This window comes from Nyctibius grandis, chromosome 26 (assembly GCF_013368605.1).
Source record: "Nyctibius grandis isolate bNycGra1 chromosome 26, bNycGra1.pri, whole genome shotgun sequence".
Taxonomy (NCBI): Eukaryota; Metazoa; Chordata; class Aves; order Nyctibiiformes; family Nyctibiidae; genus Nyctibius; species Nyctibius grandis.
The window spans coordinates 7,177,438-7,193,881 of record NC_090683.1 but is presented as its reverse complement, the minus strand read 5'-3'; the positions used below and the strand labels follow the sequence as shown (position 1 = coordinate 7,193,881).

Here is a 16,444-nt window from a genome sequence, read left to right as displayed (position 1 = left end):
CACGGCTGCCGGCACACGGACCAGCCTGAGCCCCCACCGCAGAGTGGGCAGCTGCCGTGGGGGGGACGGGCAACGCGGCGTTAATGATTAGCAGCCAGTGAAAATGCATCACTTATCTCCTTCCTCGAGAAAGTTCAGGTCAAGATCCTTGAACCGCCACCCTGCGCTGTTGGCCAGGGCGCAGAGTGGGCAGAGGTCGTGTCCAGCGCCGTGGCCGGCCCACAGACAGCGGGGGCTGCGGGCAGCCCCGGGGGCCGTGGGGTCTGACAGGCAAAAACACGGCAAACCTTCCAAAAACACGGCAAACCTTCCTCCCCAGAACACAGGCAAGGGCCACGCTTGGAGCTGTCAGCTGAGGAAGAGGGATCGTGTTTGCAGACGCCCACGCTCTGACAGCAGCCGGATGGTCACAGCTCTGCCTCGGTCGGCCTCACGTTCAGCAGCGCCAGGCTGGGGCTGCCAGGGCAGATCCGCAGCCACAGCCTGTGCCTGTGCTCCGTGGGCAGCCTGGCCTTGGCACCGGGAGCTGCCCGCCGGGCAGTGGCGGCCGGGATCCCTCCTGGCACCCTCGCTCCACGCCGGGCTGGCGCTCCCGAGCGCAGGGAGACAAGGGCGCAGCAAAAGCCTGGCTGGGCGCTCAGCACCCTTGGCCCAGGCTGGCCGGACCCAGCTCCAGCCCCGGGACAGAGCGTGGCTGCGGCAGCGTCACCGTGCCAGGGAGCGGGGCCAGGTCAGCCCCGGGGGCCTCACGCCGGCCCTGTCGAGCGGCGGTTTCCCAGCTGCCGTCAGCGAACGGGAAACACACGTGAAGGAACCGGTGCAAACGCTGCGGGATCAGCCCTGGCCGCAGGCACATCCCCGCCCTGGGCTGCTCCTCCCTGTGCCTCCCAGCCCGGCCTCGCTGCGCCTGGGGGAGACGGACCCGGGTGTCCAGCCCCCGGACCGAGCTCCCAACCTACAGAAAAACCCAACAAAGCAGAAGCTTGCACAGAAAGGGAATTACTCTTGCAAAACAAATTCCCCGACAGCTCATTCCAGGGTCCTCGACCAAGAGTGGCTTGGCCAGCACGAAGGAATGCACCAGACTTGGCTTCTGCGCCAGAAGTATTTTGAAACAGTCAGCAATAAATCCCCCTGAGAGATTTCACAGCAGAAAACGGGGGCAAAAGGGGTTGGGGGTTGGGGAGCGGCAGTGGCTGGCTGCGGGACATGGTGTCCCCGCGGTTCCCGAGGCACCGTGGGAGGTGCAGCACATGCGGTGCCGTAACGCACCGTGACACACATGGCACACGTGGTGCCATAACATACCGTGCCACACACGGTGCCAGCGTTTCATCCAGAAAGTTCCCCGCCTACCGCAGGGTCCGGGGCTGGGCAGCGAGCCGGGTCTGGCCTTGCCTATGTCAGCACGCGGGCAGAGTCCAGGCAGCGCCCGCAAACACACGGGCACACAGCGGAGGCCGGGAGCCGGCTGGCTGCCACCTTCCCCCCGCCCTCACCAAGCCCCTCCGTGTCCCCAGCCCAGCCCAGCGCAGCGGGGACGGGCTCCGGAGCGGGGGGACCCCTCAGCGCAGGGCTGTGTGTGCAGCCGGGGGCACGGGAGCAAGGGTCCCCGCTGCAGCGGGGGCTGAGCGTGCTGGGCAGCAGCCAAGGCCAGGCCCGAGGGATGTGCTCGGTCCGGCCGTTACACATTAACTCCCGTGTTTGTCCCATTTCCCCGTCAGGACCCTCCCGCCAGCGCCCGGGGTCCAGGAGCGTGGCTGGTGCCCCCACAGCTGTGCCAGGCGCTGTGCTGGCCCCACAGCCCCTGGCCCCCCGCCAGTGCCACCGAGCAGAGCCAGGACCGTCCCATACCAGCGCCCACAGCATGAGCAGTGCCGGGGCTCCGGCCACCAGCCGCAGGAGCCGCAGCAGCACCCGTGAGATACAAACAGTTTGGTCAGAAAAAGCACCCGGGTGTCTGTTTATTGGGGATGGGGGGACATCAGGCAGCTCAGCTGGGGCGTGCCCGTCCCGCCGTCCTGCAGCGTGCTCCCACTGTAGCCCAGCACCGTCCCTGTCCCCGTCCCCAGAGCTTGGCACCGCCGCAGCAGCCAGAGCTCAGCGTCGACCGGGCCCCAGCAGCCCTGGAGCTGCAGCGGCCGCGGGGCCGGGGTGGACGTTTTGGGCATCCTGGAGCTGCTGGATCCCCGCGGCCCAACGCCCCCGGGCTGAGGCCGGGCCACAGCGGCCTCCACGCCACCTGCTCCGGCCCCCCCGGGCAAAACCTCGGTGCGGACCCCAGCCCCAAGGCGAGCCGTGGCTTTGTGCGGCGCCCAGCCCTGGCCAGCACCATCACCCAGCACGCACTGACCTACCTTGGGGAGGCGGCAGGAGCCCTGGCCCCGGGGGAGGAGGGTGGCCGTGGGCACCCCGCAGCCCTTTGGGTGGCCTCCTGGACGGGGTCTCCAAAACTCACTCCTAGGGGCTGTTTTTTCAGAGGCTTTGAGTCTGCCTTCAGCAGCGTTGTGGCGCTGAAACGAGAGCTGAGCTCCTCCAAAGACCTGACCCTGAGCATGCCACATCCCCGGGATGGTGAGGGCAGGTCCCGGTGCGGCGGCAGGGCCAGCCCGTGCCCCCCCCAACACTGGAGCCCCTCCAAGAACGCACCCGACAGCCGCACACAGACCGCCTGCACCGGTGGGGACAGGGGCAGCGGCGGCCCCGGCCCCATCAGAGCCCGCCGGGCAGAGGGGCCAGGCTGAGGTTGAGGAAGCCCCCGTAGCGGAAGGGGGGCAGGTGGGGGGCGCAGGCAGCGACGGAGGGCAGGCAGGCCAGGGGGTTGGCCCCGCACGCGCCGGCGTCCTGCTCGGGGCTGAAGTAGACGCTGTCGGGCGACTCCACCGAGGGATCCTCGTCGAAGTAGTTGTAGGGCCTCAGGAAAAAGCCGACGCCGTTGCCCACAGTCACTGTGTTGGGGATGTCTTCAGCGTGGGGGACGTGCAGGAACCCCACCGAGATCCAGGCGACCAGGTCCTGGGCCAGAGGGGAGCCGGGTGCCGTCAGGCTGAGCGGAGCCCTCCAGCTGTAGGATGGGGGAAGCCTCTGGCCGGGGCAGGAGCCAGGGCAGCGCCGCGGTGCTGGGCCCCCTCCGCCCCGGGGACCCCGACCCACCTGGTTGGTGATGGTCTCGTTGTCAATGAAGTCGGCGAAGGTGACGGTGGGTGTCCAGGGGTCGTTCTGGTTGTAGATGCTGGTGCTGGTGGGCTCCTCCTCCTTGCGCCGGGTGACGGCCAGCTGGTACCTGCCGGCACGGGAGCAGAGGGGCCCGTCCGTGCCGGCATGGGGCAGGGCGGCTGCGGCATCGCCCTGGGGATGCACCGGCAAAACGGTGCGTGCCCAGGGACACGGTCTGTCCCAGGCCAGGGAGGGAAGGGCTGGCAGGGACCAGTGCGGCAGCCCCCAGCAGCAACCCCGGCACCTTCGGGCTTGCTGGGGATCGCTCGCTGCCCGCGACTGCGTGAACGCACCCAGGTGCAGACGCTGCTGCTCGCTGCCCGGCACGCTCCCTTCAGCCACAGCCATTTTTAACCCCTCCAACCTCCCCCAGACCATGGGCTGTTGCATTTCACCCTGGCAGTGACCCAGCTCTGTGCTCATCCCAAGCATTTTCCAACAGACATTCTGTCCTTGCATGACGACGTCAAGACCTGGGGATGCCAATGCTTCCCCGGGGAGCTCGCCCCACAGCCTCGCTGCCCTCACAGGAAAAAACACATGTGATTGCTCTAAATTAATCTTATCTAGGGTCAGATTCCTGCCTGCGAACTGCTATGAACAGATGTCATTGAGCAACTTTTCAAGGGATTTTCAGAGCCAAAAAAATATGCGTTGACTGTTTAACCCTTCCCTGCAGCCTGGCGCAGGCTCGCGGGGACGCAGTGTCAGGGTGGGAGGCGCGGGGGCGAGGGCCACACGCGCCCCAGCCAGCACCCACCTGCCCCAGCTGATGGCCCTCTCCATGGCGCTGCTCACGGGCAGGTGCTCCCCGGCGGAGCTGGCGATCTGGATCCGGTAGCTGCGCGGGTGCCCCCACTTGTTGGGCTCGGGGCTGGCAAAGGAGACGTAGCGGGGCATGGGGGCGTTGAGGGGGAACGCCGCCTCCTCCTCCCTCGCCAGCCTCTCCCTGCGGAGGTACGGCCGCTCGATGGTGTTCTGCGCGCTCCAGGGGTCTTTCACGACCTCGTAGCCCATGTCCTGGGTGTCCAGAGAGTTCAGCTGCCCTGTGAAGCAAAAGGGAAAACCCTCTCGAGCTCCACACCCCAGGCAGAGCTGCAGCCCCCAGCGAACCGCGGCCCTGCACGCAGGCGCCCAGACCTACCGCCGACATCCAGGTCCACCTTGTAGTGGATGTGGTGGAGGTGCATCGTCCCCAGCGTGTGGGGCCCAACCCTGTTGCCATAGTCAGTGCCGCGGCCGTGGAGGAAGGAGGAGCTGATGTAGCCGGTGGCGTGCACCCGCACCTCCACGGCCCCGCTGCTGTGGAACATGAAGTCCCAGACGTAGTCGTAGTTGATGAGAGTGGAGATGGCGCGGATGACCAGCGCGGTTTTCCGCAGCCCGCCGTAGTACAAGGACTGCAAGTCGGAGAAGTGGCGCCGCAGAGGGAGGGCAGCGTCGTGCTCGAAAATGCAGAGCGAGTTTTGGTTGGTTTTGGGGGTCTCTGACTCCGCCAGGTAGTGCCGGTCCACGTAGGTGGCCGTGTAGGGGCAGTCGAGGCCCCGGACGAGCTCGTAGGCAAACCTGCCGATGCCGAAGCTCCCGTCGAGGTAGCGGGTCGACATGCCCCCGGGGCAGTTGGAGCCGTACAGGGCCAAGGCTTCCTGGAGACTCAGCTCGTAGACAATCCTCTCCCCGCGGTACCTGATGTCAAAGAGGCGCGGGCCGGAGTTGGGGTTCATGCCGAAGGCGATGCTCCAGCCCTGGAAGGTGACGCGGTTGTTCCTGATGCTGTAGCGGGGACCCTGGGGCTCGTACTGCAGCGGCCCCGGGGAGCCGGGCGGGCGCCGGGGTCTCATCGAGCCCAGCACCGTTCCAGCCTGCGGCTTCTCGATCCTGACGACCTCCATGAAATTGGCCAGAAACGCGTCCTCCAGGTCCGCCATGCTGGGGTAGTACCGGCCGTTGTAGAAGACTTGGCGCAGCCGCCAGCGGGAGACGCGGAGGTCCCTGTGCTCCACCAGCACCTCCAGCCCCACCGGCGAGAGGTAGTAGCCCGTGCCAGCCACGTCGTGGAAGAGGACAAACCAGGTCATGCGGTCACCAGACTTGAAGCCCCGCGGGGCCGTCGTGAGGGCGGCCAGGTCGGTCCCATCGGACTCGCAGCACGCAGCAAGGAAGTGTGGTGCCTTTCCCAGCTCCCGCTGGATGAGGGCATTGATATCCACGTACTCCTTGCCAGTAACGGGTCTGCGGTGGTACGGCACCTTCCCGCCGTACTTCTGCACCGTGACGTCCCGGTGATACCCCGGCGCGGGCAGCGGACCCACCACGTACTCGGTGACGTTGGGCTCTGGCTGGTCCCCAAAGTACAGCACGGCCAGCGCCTCGCGGCGGGGGCGAGCCCCCCCGCCGTCCAGGAACTGCAGCACCTCTGCCTTGGCGGGCACCTGCACGTCCACGGAGGCGATGCAGTTGTCGGAGGGCTTCGCACGCCGGGCGTCAACCAGCTGCACGCCGAGGTTCCCCTGCAGGTACCGCACCACTTGCACCATCTCCTCGGGCGTCAGATCGGCAAAGACCAGGCTCTGGGCGTCATCGGTGCCCTCCTGCTCCGGGGGCTGGTGCTGGCAGGTGCTGGGGGCCCTTCCTCTGGTCAGCAGCACACAGACTAAGGCAAATATCGTGGCTAAAGCCAGGACGAGGAGGACGAGCGCGGTTTTCACGTTCATGGCTGCTGAGGCACTGAGAGCTCCCGCAGTCCTGCAGGGCGGGTTTCCAGCTGCAGAATCCTCCCGGGGACGCACCGACAGAAGGGGCTGGGTTGGGCTGGGTTTGTTTTTTCCCTTGTTTTCTCAACAGGGAACAGCCCGGAGGAGCTTGCAGGGGGATGTTCTCAGACGTGCCCGGGATTTGCTGGGAACCATAAAAGGCAACTTTGCTCTGCTTCCCCCAGTGGGTTATAACTTTAAGTAAACTTAACGCTTCTGCATTGTCCGTCCCCTCTTGTCCCACAGCCGCGCTGCAGCCCTCGGCGAGGACGGATCCGGTCACTTGGGGTAAACACGTCTCCTTGCACCGCCTTCTCTTAACCCCGCAGACGCAGACAGCAGGGCAGGCAGCAGACTGCAAGGATGACGCTCCTGTGCGGAGCACCGCTGAGCACAGCACCGCGGCCCCATCCCGCCACGGCCCCACGTCACCAGCAGCGCAGCTACAGCCCACGCAGAGACATCGTAGCGTCGCACGCTGCTGCCGACGACCCCCCGTGTGGGGAGGCACCAGCCCTGGAGCCGGCGGGGAGGAAGGGGACAGCTGCTTGTCACCCCCTCAAAGGTGCCTTCTGGTCCTGGGCTACATCCTGGCACAGACGGGGCTGCGAGGTGGGATGAGGGCTGCAGAGCCTGCCGAGCATCCTGGCCACGGGGCAGCGGCACGGGCCGTGCTGCGTTGCCAGCAGCCGCGCAGCTCCCACGGCCCAGCGGGAGCCTGGAGCGGGGCTGAGCTGCCCCACGCGCTGCCCGCGGGGCTGAGGCTCAGCTGGTTCATGCAGAAGCACCCGTGGGGATGGTGCTGGTGAGGGACAGCGAGACCCCTCCCTGCAACAGCCCCCTCCGCTCCCCGCACCCCAAGCACCCACAGAGCTGAGTGCCAGCGCCCACCTTGGTCCCCTCCCGGAGCCCCCAGAGTCCCCAGCCCGTCCCTCCAGCCAGACTGTCCCTGTGCCCGGGCGGGTGCCCAGAGCCTCGCTGCTGGGTTGGTTTGTGGGTGCAGGGAACATGGTGCAGACCCAGCATCATGCCCTCAGCAGATGCTGCCATCAGTCGTAAGAACAAGACACCGGAGAGAGCACTGGACCGGAATCATTTCCATTTTTTTAACCTGAGAGAGGCACTACACAGCACTTGCTTCTACAGCAGAGAAACAGGATTTTCTCCTCACTTTCCTCCTGCAACAGACTCAAATTCAGCAATTAACAGAGATCACATAGACTCCCATCTGGCGTCGCGCCAGGAAGATTATGCTTCCCCTTTAAAGAGCACTATTTTAAAAGCAATGATAAAAAGTGAAGTCATTGCACAACTAGAAATTGAGACAAATTCACTAAAAAACTGAAAATCTGAGACAGAACAGTCACGCTGGTGCCTCTGACTACCTCCTAACGTCGTCCCGTAGCGTTAAAGCCTGCTCATATTCTGGAAACCATCATAGGTGAACGGGGGGAAGTTTGGCAAACATGAGGCCGTTTGGGGCAGGCACGCGATAGGGTTGATTTCACACGCCGTGAAGTCCTGCTCGCTGGTGAAAAACACACCGTCGTGCGAGTATATGGAGGGGTCCAGGTCGTAGTAGTTGTAGGGTCTCAGGAGAAAGCCGACGGCATTTCCCACCGTCACAGTGTTGGGAATATCCTCGGAGTGCGGGATGTGAAGGAAACCAGCGGTGATCCAGGCGACCAGGTCCTAGGCAGGGAGGAGCCACAGGACCGCAGTTATCTCGGGAGCCGCAGCAGCAGCGACCGAAGTCTGCGCCGGGGCCACGGGAAGTTACAGGAGAGCAGGAGGGGATCCCACGGGCACCAGCCCGGCCACGTTCCCACACGCCGAGCTCCCCGCTCCTGGGAAATGTCCCCTCCCTTCCCCTGAGACCTGCCCACGGCCACGGGCATCCACCCAGCAGAAGGGCCCTTCCCCTGACCCCACGGCCAAGCCCTGGCCTCGCAGAGATTTTCCTGACGTTTTGCCAGCATTTCTCCACAGGGAGAAACGAGCTCCTGCTCTGCACCCCGACCCACGCGCTCCGACCAAAGCACCGAGCAGATACACAGAAAAGGGGATCCTCAGACCCGCTCCCCTTGTTCCCCGGGGCTGCGGCTCTCCCAGCTGAGCCCGCTGTCCTGCCCAGGGCTGGGTACCATGGCTCCAGCCCAGGGGACCCCGACCCACCTCGTTGGTGATGGTCTCGTTGTTGATGAAGTCGGCGAAGGCGACGGTGGGTGTCCAGGGGTCGTTCTGGTTGTAGATGCTGGTGCTGGTGGGCTCCTCCTCCTTCCGCCTGGTGACAGCCAGCTGGTACCTGGGGACAAGAAGAGAGATGAGAGCAGCCCCCTGGTCAGGGCAGAGCACAAGCCTGCCCCTACAGAATAACCCCAGCCCAGAAGAGTGTCTGCCCTGTGCCTCCCCACCCAGGAGCATCCACACGATGCCTCTCCAGCCGGTGAGGCTGGGGGTGTCTCTGAGAACCCACCGCCCCAGTCGGAGCAGCCTGACCTTGCCCAGCTGATGGCCCTCTCCATGGAGCTGGCTTCGGGGACGTGGTCCCCGGCAAAACTGGTGATCTGTATCCTGTAACCACGCTGGTGGCCCCACTTGTTTTTGCTGTTGGCCGCAAAGTAGATGTATCTGGGCATCTTCGACTGGAGCAGGAAGGCAGCCTGGTCCTCCGTGTCCAGGACTTTCTTGGTGAGTCGTGGCCGCTCCATCTGCTGCTCCGGGCTCCAGGGAGCCCGCGTCATCTCAAACGCCATGTCGTGGGCCACCAGGGAGTTTTTCACTCCTGCAAAGCAAAAGCAAAGTCACTGAGGAGCATCCCCACAGTCACCTGCTCCCCATGGACATCGCTGCACCCAGAGCTCGTGCTCCCCATCCTCCCTTCCTGCACTCTGGGCTTCGAGCACCAGCTCCTGCTCGTGAGAGCAGCTCCTGCTCCACAGCTCCACGGCAGCATGACTGCACGTTGGGGACGTTCATCTGTGGCTGTACGACGCAGACAACACCACGCTGCGGCAGACGCCACCATCCATGGGGACCCTCGCCCTGTGCGAGGGGCAGGAGAGGAGCCCCGTCCCGGCACAGGAGGGCAGGTTTGCTCCCCAGCGCAAGCACAGCCTAACGAGCTCAAGCGCCTGGCGGCCCAGGCACCGCGTTTGTGCTCGTCAGCACGTGCTCTGCGAGCTGGCAAGCGCTGGGACGGGCCCAGGCTCCGAGTGCATCTGCACATCACAGAACTGGAGCAGTGCCGCCCAGTTCAGGTCCTTCCACAGTCGTGAGCCAGAGGCTCGGAGCAGCAGGAGGGGCACAAGAGCAAATAAACCTGGGGACAAGGCAGCAAAGAGCTGGCTGAGCGCGCTGGAGGGCCGGTGGCGGCGTGGCTCTGGCAGAGGGGCTGGGGCTCACCCCCCAGCCTGTCCCGTGCTCCGCTCCCCTCGGCCCTGCGCGCGTTTCCAGCTTGTGTAAAGGCCGTTCACACAAGCCAGAGCCCCTTGGAAGGGGATCCCCGACCAACAACTGCCACCGTGCTCATTTTCTTCCCTTTTCTGACGTGAACAAAACTTCCAACCCCACACCTCCAGTGACAGCAGCGACACTCTGATTTCATCTCCTTTTCCCTGTTCTTGCAGTTTTGCAATCTCCCGTTTTTGCCTGAGTACTCAAAACTCATCCTAAAACCACACGGAACAGTCTCTACATTTGTGTTTCCCAATTAAAAGGAAATTGGGAAACTTTTAATAGATGGCAGCAAATGCAATTTCAGCAGGAGTGTGAGGACAGATTTGTGGCATAAATGGCAGGGGCAGACCCAGAAAAGTGCAGCCAACGCTCCCGTTGCTGCTGTGAGCAAAGGATCCCTCGTACCCCTGGCGAAACGCAGCACAGCCCTAAGCCCAGAGCTGGCCGCCAGCCCAGCGCCCGCCTGCGGCGCCCACAGCCCTGCGGAGCGGGCAGCTGCCTGTCCCACGCGCACACGGGCAGCAGGAGCAGCTCGACAAAGCTGTAGGATGTAGGAATGTGAGCTGGAAACCCCATCCCAACAAACCAGCTTGATCGACTCTGACTGTCACTTGGGGCTCAGGACAGGGAGGGAGGGGAAACACCCCAAATTCTGCAGAGCCCCAGCGGCGCTGAGGCCAGCGGGGCAGGGCTGGGGCTGGGTCTATCTGCCCAGGCAGGAGGGGAAGGACCCTGGGGCAAGGGCAGGGGCTGGGCGGTGCTGGCGTTACCCAGCCCGGGAGGCTGCAGCCCCGCACGGCACTTAGGGGTAACCACAGGGGACAGAGGGGAACCCCTCCCTGTTCGACAACAGCTTTTCAGTGCTCTAAGAACAGAAGGGAGGCAGCTCTGTGACTGCACACCATCCTACCTGACACACGGAAAGAAAAAACTGTATGTGGAGCAAAAAATGCCAAGTTTTCAGAGTCTGAAAGTACTCAGGGAGGACACAAAGGAGAGACAAGATCCAGACCTACCTCCCACGTCCAAGTCCACTTTGTAGTTGATGGAATGGGTGCGTATCGTACCCAGCGTGTGCTCCCAAACCCTGTTGCCGTATCTCAGACCATCCCCGTGGAGAAAGGATGAGCTCGTGTACCCCGTGGCCTGGACCTTGCCTTCGATGGCCCCGTTCTGGTAGAAGAGGAAGTCCCACACGTAGTCGTAGTTGCCCACGGTCGCAATGGAGCGGACGACGAGAGCGGAGTTGACCAGCCCCCCGTAGTAGAGCGAGTGCAAGTTGGAGTAGTGGCGCCTCAGCGGGGAGCCCAGGTTCTGCTCAAAGATGCAGAGCGAAGCCTTTCTCTTGCTGGGGCTCAGGCTCTCGGACAGAGCGTGTGTGTCGACGTAGGTGGCCGAGTACGGGCAGTCGACCCCTCGCACCAAGGGGGAGGCGTAGCGCCCGATGCCAAAGCTCCCGTCCATGTACCTCGTGGACATCCCTCCGGGGCAGTTGGAGCCGTACACTGACAACGCCTCCTGGACGCTGATTTCGTAGGCAACCCTCTCCCCCTTGTGTCGGATGTCGAACAGGCGCAGGCCCGTGCTCACGCTCATCCCGAAGGCAAAGCTCCAGGCCTGGAAGAGGACGTGGTTGCTCCTGACGCTGTAGCGGGGACCCTGGGGCTCGTACTGCAAAGGGAACAGCGCGGCCGAAGGCGCTCGGGGCTTCATGGACGAGAAGCCCCCGTCCCGCGGCGCCTTCCTCACCTTGGCCACGCTGACACGACCCTGCACGTAGGCGCTCTCCAGCTGAGCCATGTCCCTGTAGTACTGCCCGTTGTAGAAGACCCTGCTCACCGCCCACCGGGAGACGTCCAGGCTGCTGTGGTCCACCTGCACCTCCAGCCCCACCGGGTGCACGAAGAACCCGCTCACGTTCTGAAACACGATGAACCAGGACTTACGGTCTCCAGACCGGAACCCGTGAGGGGCCGTGGTCTGGAACACCACGTTGGTGCCGTCGTACTCCAACACTTCCTTCAGGAAGGTCGGGGCTGCAGCAAACGCCACAGTCTCTAGGAATGCTCCCAGCTGCTCGTACTCGCTGCCCAGCATCGGTCTGCGGTGGTACGGCACCTTCCCGCCGTACTTCTGCACCGTGACGTCCCGGTGATACCCCGGCGCGGGCAGCGGACCCACCACGTACTCGGTGACGTTGGGCTCTGGCTGGTCCCCAAAGTACAGCATGGCCAGCGCCTCCCGGGGGGGGCGAGCCCCCCCGCCGTCCAGGAACCGCAGCACCTCTGCCTTGGCGGGCACCTGCACGTCCACGGAGGCGATGCAGTTGTCGGAGGGCTTCGCACGCCGGGCGTCGACCAGCCGCACCCCGAGGTTCCCCTGCAGGTACCGCACCACTTGCACCATCTCCTCGGGCGTCAGATCGGCAAAGACCAGGCTCTGGCTCGCGGAGCCCGTCTCCTCCATGACGCGGGGCTGGGATTCACAGCCGGGTGATCTCCCGCCCCTGCTCAGCAGCATGCAGGAGAGAATGAAGATAATCACCGCAGCCCCGACCAGGAGAACGTAGGGGAGTCTGGGGTTCATCTCTCCGAGGGCAGCAGCAGCACGCAGGGCTCGGCTGCAGCATCCAGAGTACGTCCCTCGCCTGCAGACCAGGCTCTTAACTCATTTGCCGACCGTGGGCGTAACGGCGTCGCCTGCGAGGTGGGGATGGAGCCTGGAGCTCGCGTGGGGCTCCAAGAGCAGATCACAGGTCCCGGCCAGTTCAGCCTGTTTCTCCCCACCCCACACTCGGAGGCAGCCAGCGGGGAGCCAGCGCCTGACTCGCTCCCCAAGCTGCCGATGGGTTTCTCTGCTGCAGGGTGACACCACAAAGAGCCCCGGCCTCGGTCTGCCCAAGGGGCCTTTGCTTCTCCCGGCGTCTCCCAGGACTCCCCGTCCCGTCTCATGTGGGAGCGCAGCGATGCCGCGGGGACAGGCCTGGCCGGCCCTGCTCCTTCCGCACCCCGGTGCCCCGGGACCAGCCCCGCTGCCCTGAAGGGCCGGGCTAGGCTGGCGCTCCAGGAGAGCCCAAGACCTGCCCGGCTCCCCGGCACCTCCACGCGCCTGTTCTCCCTGTCGCCATTCTCGGTCGCCCCCAAGTCCCTCCCAGCCCTGAGGGAAGGGACCTGGCCGCTCCAGCCCGGCTCCAGCAGGGGCTGAAACCACTACAGCACCCATCAATTTACCCCCTTGTGATCATGTTAATTTAGGAACTTACATTTTCATTCCCACTTCCAGCCAGGGAGTAATTGCCCTTTTTCCCTGCAGGTCCCACACCAGCCTCAGATCAGGATCCAAGAAACCTGTGCGGGAGATGTCCTGTCCCATTTTTCTGCACTGCAGTCCTGCCTTCCCTGCGCTCGGACGGGGGGACCCTGCCGGGCACCTCCCGAGCACCCTGCGGGCCCCGAGCGCCACCGCTCGGGACAGGGCTCCGCTCCCTTGCCACGGGGAACAAACCCAGGATTTTACACAACTCTTCTCACGAGCATTTTGCAGCAGCTGGGGCTCAGGGTCTGTGAACAGAGCAGGGAACGGAGGGGCACAGCAGTCACGGAAAAGGACCTTACCACCATGCAGGAACTGTATTTTAGCACGTTTTTGAGCCTTGCCTACAGGAAGGGAACCGGTACCAGCCCTATTCTCGACCGTAACGCCAGCAGCAGCACCATTCAAGGCCACACAAACCACTGCATCGCAGGCAGGCACAGGAGAGGACGCGTGCCAGGACTGAACGCTCGCACTGGAGCCGGCTGCAGCTCCACGGACGCAGCTCTGCGGCTGCTCCCCGCGGTGCCGGAGGCAGCATGCGTCACCGGAGCTGCGCTTCTCCCTGGGCTGGCGCAGACGCAGCCCGCTGCCTACCAGCGATCTCTTTGGTCCTCTGCAGATGTAAAACATTTTTTCCCCTGCCTTTCACAGAGCAGGTTTCAGTAACAGACACCTAACGCTGCCAGCCTGTGCCCCAGCACCACCAGTGCCCCCGCACCCTCCCGCCCTGCGGTTACTGGAACGGCCTCCAAGGGGAAGCGGAGCTGTCCTTCCCGGCTGAGCACCCCGCGCCTCCGGGGCGGGCGCCAGGAGCTGCTCCTGGCCTCAAATAACCCTCCGCAGGGATCCGCCGCCAAGAACCGCGCCGCTGCGAGGAGCAGGGGAGTTCACTGGCTCACTGCAGCGGCTTCGCAGCCCGAGACTCAGGATCCAGCTTACGAGTGTTTCCTCAAAAGAGGAGCGGGGACAGAGCTGCACAAGCTCAGCCCCGCGGAGCGCCGGCCAGGCTGCCCTGCTTCGCCCTGGGCAGCCGGGATACAGAAGGGCTTTCCCAGGTTACAAGGAGCGCCAGGAGCAGGCTCAGGTGCAGCAGGAGCCGGCTGACACCCTCGCCCCGCAGACAGGGCTGTGTCTCCCTGTCTGCCTGGCCGCGCCTGGGGCAACACGCACCCTGCCAGACGTGAGGCCTCAAGGAAACACAAACATCGCTCAGCTCCTGCCCTTCATGCTTTCCCCGGGCTGAACACAGAGCTCCCAGACAATTCACACTGCCTTCAACTCCATGACCTTGACAGACTATTTTATACATAGAAAAATAGTTTAGCAATGAAAGAAGAGGTTAGGAGAGGGAAAAAGCAGAGTTCTGATGGCAGCTATTAGGGATTGCACAGACTAGGAGGCGATTCCCCCAAAGCTCTGGGGTTTACCAGTGTAATGGCAGACATTAAAGGAAGACCCAGACCTACCTCCCACGTCCAAGTCCACTTTATAGTTGACGGAATGGGTGTGTATGGTACCCAGCGTGTGCTCCCAAACCCTGTTGCCGTATCTCAGACCATCCCCGTGGAGAAAGGACGAGCTCGTGTACCCCGTGGCCTGGACCTTGCCTTCGATGGCCCCGTTCTGGTAGAAGAGGAAGTCCCACACGTAGTCGTAGTTGCCCACGGTCGCAATGGAGCGGACGACGAGAGCGGAGTTGACCAGCCCCCCGTAGTAGAGCGAGTGCAAGTTGGAGTAGTGGCGCCTCAGCGGGGAGCCCAGGTTCTGCTCAAAGATGCAGAGCGAAGCCTTTCTCTTGCTGGGGCTCAGGCTCTCGGACAGAGCGTGCGTGTCGACGTAGGTGGCCGAGTACGGGCAGTCGACCCCTCGCACCAAGGGGGAGGCGTAGCGCCCGATGCCAAAGCTCCCGTCCATGTACCTCGTGGACATCCCTCCGGGGCAGTTGGAGCCGTACACTGACAACGCCTCCTGGACGCTGATTTCGTAGGCAACCCTCTCCCCCTTGTGTTGGATGTCGAACAGGCGCAGGCCCGTGCTCACGCTCATCCCGAAGGCAAAGCTCCAGGCCTGGAAGAGGACGTGGTTGCTCCTGACGCTGTAGCGGGGACCGTGGGGCTCGTACTGCAAAGGGAACAGCGCGGCCGAAGGCGCTCGGGGCTTCATGGACGAGAAGCCCCCGTCCCGCGGCGCCTTCCTCACCTTGGCCACGCTGACACGACCCTGCACGTAGGCGCTCTCCAGCTGAGCCATGTCCCTGTAGTACTGCCCGTTGTAGAAGACCCTGCTCACCGCCCACCGGGAGACGTCCAGGCTGCTGTGGTCCACCTGCACCTCCAGCCCCACCGGGTGCACGAAGAACCCGCTCACGTTCTGAAACAGCGCAAACCAGGTGATGCGATCTCCAGACCGGAACCCCCGGGGAGCGGCCGTCAGGGCTGCCAGGCTGGCTCCATCATACTCCATTACTTGACGCATGAAAGATGGAGCCGTGGGGAACACTCGGCTTTTTAAAAAACCCGCAATCTGTTTGTGTTCAACAGCCAGAGTTGGTCTGCGGTGGTACGGCACCTTCCCGCCGTACTTCTGCACCGTGACGTCCCGGTGATACCCCGGCGTAGGCAGCGGACCCACCACGTACTCGGTGACGTTGGGCTCTGGCTGGTCCCCAAAGTACAGCACGGCCAGCGCCTCGCGGGGGGGGCGAGCCCCCCCGCCGTCCAGGAACTGCAGCACCTCTGCCTTGGCGGGCACCTGCACGTCCACGGAGGCGATGCAGTTGTCGGAGGGCTTCGCACGCCGGGCGTCAACCAGCCGCACGCCGAGGTTCCCCTGCAGGTACCGCACCACTTGCACCATCTCCTCGGGCGTCAGATCGGCAAAGACCAGGCTCTGGGCGTCATCGGTGCCCTCCTGCTCCGGGGGCTGGTGCTGGCAGGTGCTGGGGGCCCTTCCTCTGGTCAGCAGCACACAGACTAAGGCAAATATCGTGGCTAAAGCCAGGACGAGGAGGATGAGCACCGTTTTCATGTGCATGGTGCTGCGGGTCCTGAGGCATTCACAGCAGCCTCCAGAGCAGGGTTTCTAGCTGCTGCCTCTGTCAGTTTACGCTGCGCTGGATGGATTAGCACGGCAAGTACAAAAGACTGGGAGAGGCTAGGGGAGGAGATCTGAAATTCGTGGTGACCAGAAAGGGCAGATCTCCTCTCTCAGCTGCAGCTCCTCCACCAGCAGTGCCCTGAAAGAACTAGTGGAGATGCAGGGTAGGTGACTCAGACAAGTTTCACGTAATTCTGTTACTTTTTCAGGCCAGCCGAGCTTCCTGAGGCTGCCTGTGAAAACTAAGATCCTGTAAGTCAGCCTGAGGTGGCTGGGACCACTCAGACTCTGACAAGCCGGGAATTGTTGCCACACTGTAGAATTTCACCTCTTTGCAACTCACCAAATTTCCTTGTTTATCAGGCTGCTTCCTTGTAAACATTCTCCCTGGCAGCATGATTCCAAGCTTGGAGTGACTTTTTATTTTATTTTTTTAACTCTTCCACATAGAAGCCTTTGCTGACAACACATCCATCTGTGTGGCAGTAGAAAAGCTTTGGCAGGCGTGGAGCGATGTAGTTCAGGACGAGATTCTGGCCCCAATGTGCTGGGAACAGCTAGCTCTTAGTTTGCACCTCTAACAGCTACGAACTAATTAATCCCCC

General features: G+C 63.4%; 3 protein-coding genes across 3 annotated transcripts; all 3 read right to left on the bottom strand.

Annotated features, from left to right (window-relative positions):
* Nucleotides 1-1,943: 1,943 nt before the first annotated feature.
* LOC137673668 (amine oxidase [copper-containing] 3-like) lies at nucleotides 1,944-5,951 on the bottom strand. Its single transcript, XM_068418623.1, has 4 exons — nucleotides 4,361-5,951; nucleotides 3,977-4,262; nucleotides 3,154-3,283; nucleotides 1,944-3,015 (listed from the first exon to the last, which is right to left on the bottom strand). Exons 1-4 carry the CDS (start codon nucleotides 5,928-5,930, stop codon nucleotides 2,713-2,715), a joined length of 2,289 nt encoding a protein of 762 aa, XP_068274724.1. The 5' UTR covers nucleotides 5,931-5,951; the 3' UTR covers nucleotides 1,944-2,712.
* A 1,425-nt stretch (nucleotides 5,952-7,376) lies between these two features.
* On the bottom strand, nucleotides 7,377-12,014 carry LOC137673777 (amine oxidase [copper-containing] 3-like). Its single transcript, XM_068418783.1, has 4 exons — nucleotides 10,445-12,014; nucleotides 8,469-8,754; nucleotides 8,145-8,274; nucleotides 7,377-7,661 (listed from the first exon to the last, which is right to left on the bottom strand). The coding sequence occupies exons 1-4, from the start codon at nucleotides 12,012-12,014 to the stop codon at nucleotides 7,377-7,379; spliced, it is 2,271 nt and encodes a 756-aa protein (XP_068274884.1).
* A 1,624-nt stretch (nucleotides 12,015-13,638) lies between these two features.
* On the bottom strand, nucleotides 13,639-15,776 carry LOC137673983 (amine oxidase [copper-containing] 3-like). Its single transcript, XM_068419046.1, has 2 exons — nucleotides 14,210-15,776; nucleotides 13,639-13,691 (listed from the first exon to the last, which is right to left on the bottom strand). Exons 1-2 carry the CDS (start codon nucleotides 15,774-15,776, stop codon nucleotides 13,639-13,641), a joined length of 1,620 nt encoding a protein of 539 aa, XP_068275147.1.
* Nucleotides 15,777-16,444: the final 668 nt, after the last annotated feature.